This window comes from Cyprinodon variegatus, unplaced genomic scaffold (assembly GCF_000732505.1).
Source record: "Cyprinodon variegatus isolate N-32 unplaced genomic scaffold, C_variegatus-1.0 Scaffold237, whole genome shotgun sequence".
NCBI classification, from domain to species: domain Eukaryota; kingdom Metazoa; phylum Chordata; class Actinopteri; order Cyprinodontiformes; family Cyprinodontidae; genus Cyprinodon; species Cyprinodon variegatus.
In genome coordinates, this window is record NW_015150690.1 from 709611 (window position 1) to 716409 (window position 6799).

Sequence of the window (6799 nt, forward strand, 5' to 3'; positions counted from 1 at the left end):
TAAAGTCTCCTTTATGGTTAAAGTCTATTGAAAATACAGTTCAGAGTATAGAGCAACGAAATGAACTCTGCATTTAACCCATCTCCATTGGGAGCTGTGGGCTGCCATTGTGGGGCACCGAGGAGCAGTGTGGGGTCTTTGCTAGAGCAAGAGTGGCAGCCTGTGGGAGTGGGGCTTGAACTCAGAACCTCAGGATTCCAAGCTCTATGCCCAAACCCCTAGGCTGCCATTCCCATAATGACAAAGAATGGGCCAATATTCCTCCATAACAACCAATGGGTAATTCAGAGGTTAAATCGTTTCTTAACTACAGAAGTCTTTTATGACAAAAAATTATGACCAAAATTTGTGACAGAATTATTACCATGTAGTGATCAGACACCTTTAACGGTGCATCAGTGCAACCACTTCATCTGATGCAACATTAAAGGTTAAAATAAAAATCACCATACTATAAGGCAAGGCAGACAGAAATAACATTAAAAAAGAAAAAAAAAAACAGCAAACTGTACATAAAGTTTCAACTATAACTTCTTTTCATTGGTTGTGATTATTTAAGAGAAACTTCACACCTACATTCATTTAATTTATTTTCTATTAGTTATTAAGTTTTTGTACAAGGTGCTGTAATTTAACCTCAAAGAACAAATTGTAGAAGAAATGTTTTCGCAAGAAATTAATCTGTATGTTTGTCAGGAATCTGAAATGAACATTAAATCATAAAGTTTAGCTATCAATCAAGAGATTTCTCCACATCCACCAAGTTTTAATCTAACATAGCAAGCTGTAGGAAACAAAAGAATCATTATGATGAATTGAATGTCTATAAAATAAAATACGATCATGATTCTTTTTAAATTACTGCAGGTACTTACAGGGAGCATCTCAGTCCTCATGATGGTTCTGTCCTGCAACTAAACCTTTCTAGCTGAGCTGTTTCCTTCTCAGACTTAATTAGGTTTGTGACTTTGCAGCGGTCCTCCTCCACCTGAATTAGTCATCAGGCTGTTAGTGAGCATTCAGCTGGACTAGATGACACAATTACATTAAGAAAAACTACTAAACACTTTATTCAGAGAAATCCAAAATACATTTCCAGAAAAACACATTGTAAATTGATATTATCTAAAATGTGTGAGCATGACATCTTATTTTCATTAAAAAAAGACATAATTATTTTGTAACACAGTTTCCAAAAGTGGGGTTTGTGACCCCCAAGGTCGCAAGATGATTTTAATAATTTTTATGATATTAACTCCAAGGTGTATGGAAAGCCAAATTATAACCAGAGATACCTAAATATATTGTTCCATGGATTAAATAAACGGACCATGAAATTAGCAGATGTAGCTTTTTTTTTTATCCAATGGTTTAAATATAAGATACCATGAAATTTTAAGATGCACAATTAAACAAAATTAATTAAATCCATCTATCCATCTTCTCCTACTTATTCCATCAGGGTCACGGTGGGGTCGGTGTCCGTCCGTGAGAGGCGGGGTCTGTCACCGGGCAACACAGAGACACACAACCACACACACACTTACATCTAAGGACAATTTGAAGAAGCCAATTAACAAGTCGTGCTTTTGGACTGTGGGAGGAGGCCAGAGTTCCAGGAGAGAAACAATGCAAACTCCATGCAGAAATACTCCAAGAATCGAACCCAGAACCTTCTTGCTGCACGGCAACAGTGCTACAAACTGAACCACTGTTCAGCCCAAATGAATTAAGTATCCCATTAAATTTAAAAATTTGATTTAAATATATAATCGGAGGTTCTGGGAATCAAACCGGGTACTTGCAACCTTCTCAGAGCACAAGCACACTGCTCTAACCACTAGGCCAACAATCCCCTAACTCTCCTCATTTGTCCCATCACCTTGGGGAGCAGAGGGCTGCCATTGTGTGGGGTTAAGGGTTTTTTCTCAGTGAGCCAGAGTGGCAGTCTGTGGGAGTGGGGTTTGAACACAGAACCTCTGGACCCCAAGTGCAATGCCCTAACCCCTAGGCCGCCATTTCCCTGATTATAATTACTATAGAGAAATTTAATTCTATGTATTGTTAGGCAGTAGTCAGTCTGTTGCGTTATTCTTTTGGGGTCACATCCCCTGTTGAACCACACAGCTTCAAGTTTAGCCTCAGTTTACTTTAACCAGATCATCATCCATATTTTCCCTGTGAACACTGCAGAGCACATTTTATAGTCAACATAAAAGCTTTTTTTAAACCTTTTTTCTGACCCAATTCAGGTACAGAAATTGTAATTTTAACTGGATCCATCCAGCCTAAATCTTCAAACAAATAGTAAGAGGAATTAAGCAGAGTGTAACAGACAGCATGGGTCGTTCAGTCATGCTAAGCGAACATTTGCATTCAGTTCAGAACTCCTACTTAGAAAACCATCAGCAGTTGAATCAAAAAGATTCTTTTTGATAAAAAGAACCTCACAAATAGCAGTGGGTATAGATTATAAAAAAAAAAATCTAGATTAATCTCACTATTATCTTGTAATTTAATGTAATCTAGATTAAAATAGTTTATTTGAATTCTGCCCAAGGCATCCATAATGTGTGCGCTACCTCCAGAATTTAAAATAAATGGTTTACTTTTTTTTGTTTGCAAAATCACATGTAGTTTCATCTTATTTAAGATTTGGAGAAAGTTATAAATACTTTTTTTGCATGTTTACTACTGTGTTTTTGCTGCAAAAAATAGTGTTCCACTTCCAATTATAGATGTCCCACGATAACTTGCGTTACAGAAATGACGAGTAAAGATTAGATTTGGCATTCACGCTGCACTGAATTGACGAGTGACATTTTGAAATAATTTATTTTGAAAGCAAATGTGTATGTTTATTAAGTGTAAATTTAGATATTGACACTATTAACATCCATCCATCCATTTTTCCGTCACACTTTATCCCAGGTGGAAAAAAGGTCCCAGCGTTCTCACGCTCCTCGCTCTTCTAAATGGTCCATCTTCACGTGTCATTTTCCACAATGGCGGACATACAAACAAAACAAGCCGATAAAGTAACAAACAGGAAATATGCATAGTGTAGAGAAGATGTAGATTTGACCAATCAGAGGCCTCCTGTCTGCGGTCATCTACAATATTGGAGAGGTGCAGCAGAGTGTCTGCAGAAGGAGCGGGATCACATTTGCTTTCACTGTGACACACGCAGACCTGGTTTCTGAGCATAAACCAGCCTTTGGTCTGGCTCTTTGACTTATGGACATAGATGAAAGCCCATCACTGCCATCATTAATGGAGAACATTCATCCATACATCCATTTCATCACGCTTTATCCCTGCTGGTGTCGCGAGGAATGCTGGTGCTTTTCTCCAGCTGTCTACAGGTGAGAGGCCGGGTCCACCCTGGACAGGTCGCCAGTCCATCACAGGACAACACAGAGACAAACAACCATTCAGGCACACACTCACACCTAAGGAGGATTTGGATAAGCCAATTAACCTAAAAGCCATGTTTTTTGACTATGGAAGGAAGCCAGAGTACCCAGAGAGAACCCACGCATGTTCAGGGAGAACATGCAAACTCAATGCAGAAAGGCTGGGAAAGAAAAAAATGATAAAAACAAACAAATAATACAACCATGCAAGAACATTTTATTAAAGCAGTCAGATTCACTCAGTTCTTCTGATAGAAAAGATTAAGTTAAACAGTGTTACATTCATAAATAACTCACATAGCATCCCTTTGTCGTTCTTTTAGGTAAACATATTTTTTAGTTGGAACCAATAACACACATTTTAAATCCAGTTTACATAAAACTCAATATTTTGTGTGAACTTGTTAATTGCTATAACAATTTATTAATCTGTTTTAAAATTTGCTGTTAAAGCTATTTAGCATAAGAATTAAACTGAACAAGAAGATTCTGATTTTAAAGGATGGATAAAAAAAGTTTTTTTTTTTTTAAACAATTTTCTTCAAACAGAACAGCAATAACAAAGCAAAATGGCACATTTGAGATTCTAGTTTGGATAACTGTAGTTCCCAAGGAGCTACAAGTCTTTTCTCATATGTTCGAAAAAATATGGTTCATGATAACTTATTTAAATCAGGAGGCTTCCAGAAACAAAACATTGAACACATACTGTACAAATATGGCAACACACGCCTGAGCTGGCAAAAAGCCACAACAACCCCAGGTTTAAATTACAATCTGAAAAAGCTGACAATGTTTGGGTCATTCAGCGCTTAGAGGTTAATCTCTGGCTGTGAGATTTTTGCTTTTAATAATGTCCATAAATGCTTCTTGTTTACTTCGACTTTGATTTCAGATATTTGTTGCTTCGTTAAAATAATTATTTTCTAGAGGTTTATTTTTGAAGCACAAGTTTATTTTTGTTGACTTCACAACAACAGCAAAAAATCCAACTACCCAATTGTAGCCACGTTAAAATATATTTTAATTTGTTTTAGCCATAAGAAACGTAACCTGCTGACCAGCCATGTCTAATAACCCTCAGGTTTATATCCGTTTATATCTGTACAAACTCAATTGTTATGTAAAAAAGGCTGAAGCTTTCCAGTGCTTCATGGAAAAAAACTATTAAAAAGAAAATACATACAGAAGATTTTGTTTTTCAAATCTCTGAGCTGCAGACAAGATAGATTTCTTTGTGCAGGATCAACAAAGCCACAAGCTTGTACAAAACATGGGGACAAGTTGTGTTATCTAAGAAACCTTGGATACTGGTGGCTTTTAGAATTTTTTTCCTTTTTCTATACAATGCATTTGCAATTTTTGAAAACAAAAAAAGTTGTAAAACTTCTTTAGTTGTATTTCTATTACAAATGTTTGCAAAACAATGTCGATATTCTGCAAATTTAAAAAATATGCTAATTTTGTAGTTGTGGTGTTTACATTAGTTGAGATATACAAGTAAAATTGCACGTGAACCTGTTTGTTCACGTGATAACTGATAACATGGCAGCGGCGGATGTAGATCTATTCGTATTTCAGCCAGGCCTCTAGAGGGCGCCATCATCCTCCAACTATGTCCGTTCTCCTTCGTCTTTATAAGGCAGTAAGGTCCAGTTGCAGATCACTTCACTCGTGTGATGTGAAAAAAAGTGTTTCCATTGCAGTTTCGGAAAAATATAATAATTTGGATGTGATGGAAAAAACCACCTCATCGAAATATCATTGAAAAACATGAATGCTTTAGAAACTGTAGCGTTTCCATTTGCTAATTTTATTTTGCATGATTCAATTTGAGCAATTTGACGGTTAATGGAAACGCAACCTTTGTCTGTGAAAGTAGGGATCTGCAAAATGAAACTGTTTTTTTTATTTGTGAGCTCATGTCTATTATGAATCTCTGCAGCGTCTGTAGAAAAGAAAGTAATAATCTGTGAAGAGCGCCCCCGCGTAGTGAGGGTCAGTACTGCAGTCTGCTTGACCCTGGAGAAACAAACAATGTTTTGGTCATTTTTGTGCTATGTAGTAATTTTCTTATTAAATATCTGTCATTTCATGTTATATTGTGTTTATATTTTAATAATAATAATAATAATAATAATAATATTTGTCATCATTTGTTCAGTTTCCAATAGAAAAATGCTAATATCAAATTTAGCTTAACTTTAATTATCTTAATTTACTTAAACTCTTGATGCTGTTTGTGTTGACTTTTGTCATATGAAAAAAGAAATAATCTGTTGCTTACAGCGACAGCAGAGCGGAAGTGGTAGGCGCTCTGATAAAGACGAGCCACGTGAAGAGGCCACTCATGCTCCCCCTGCAGACACAGACCATGAATTAATTCATATTCATTAAACCATCAGAGCAAACAACCACTTTCATTGTTTTTCTAAATTCCAATTTAGGTTAGTTATTTTAAACTGTATTCATGTTTTGTGTTTGGTAGAAGTTTTACCTTTTCTGAATTATTAACATGAATTTCATGCTCTTAACATCCACCTCATTTTGAAGTAATCCTCACCTATTTTGCATATTCAAATAAAAAAGCAAATAACTGAGGAACTGTAAGACCAAATGACATGCGTGATGCATCATTTGAAAGCTTCTAGTTTCTGTAAATATAAATGGAAATAGTGAGTATAACACTCAAAGTTGGGTTTTTTTTCTTCTTGAAAATAATTGATCATTTTTGAACAGCAGTAATAAAGACATGCTTGAGAAAAGGCAGGTCTCATTGCATTAAATTTTGTCTACATCATGTCAACCACAAATGCAGAAAATGTCAGACCTCTCGCTACAACAGTTCCAGAACTGTGAGGCTTTATACTTCTCTCCAAATCTCTCCAAATGTTCCAAATTGCGCCAAATGCTTTTATTCATTTATTTGACCAATAGAATAACACTGAAGCATTCTGATGGCCACGAAACATTTATGAAGCAAGTATTTTACCCTTTTTTTCAGAATGAGTGTATATAACAAAATGTAACATTTATAAACCTAAAAATAACATAAGAATCTATTAAAAAAAAGAGTGAAACTGCTGCTTTTCAAGCTACAATAAGCCCAAGTAACCTTTTCTTAGCTGTATTTTTTTGTTGTTTTTCCAGCCTTGGGCATTCTAATAAAGCAAAATCAGTGTCCAAAATTACAAAATATCGAACCGTTGTTATTATTCAGCTTGGAGCTGCGCGCATTCATCCACTCTGAGCTGTGTGTTTCACTCTTCCCTGCTCCCCTTTATATAACCCAGCAATGTCTAGGCTTGTTTGGAATCCTATTTCAAGGCTTCAACTAGGGCTGCAACTAACGATTATTTTAAAAATCATAAAGCGCAAAAAAC

The 6799-nt window shown here is 35.9% G+C and overlaps 1 protein-coding gene across 1 annotated transcript in view; it reads right to left on the reverse strand.

The window, feature by feature from the left end:
* Window positions 1–5345: 5345 nt before the first annotated feature.
* myrfl (myelin regulatory factor-like) overlaps window positions 5346–6799 on the reverse strand; it is a 29318-nt gene continuing 27864 nt past the window's right edge. Inside the window, exons 21-22 of the mRNA XM_015381601.1 lie at window positions 5704–5775; window positions 5346–5438 (exon numbers count right to left, since the gene is read on the reverse strand). Of these exons, the coding sequence (XP_015237087.1) occupies window positions 5346–5438; window positions 5704–5775 (165 nt within the window). The remainder of the gene's footprint in view (window positions 5439–5703; window positions 5776–6799) is intronic.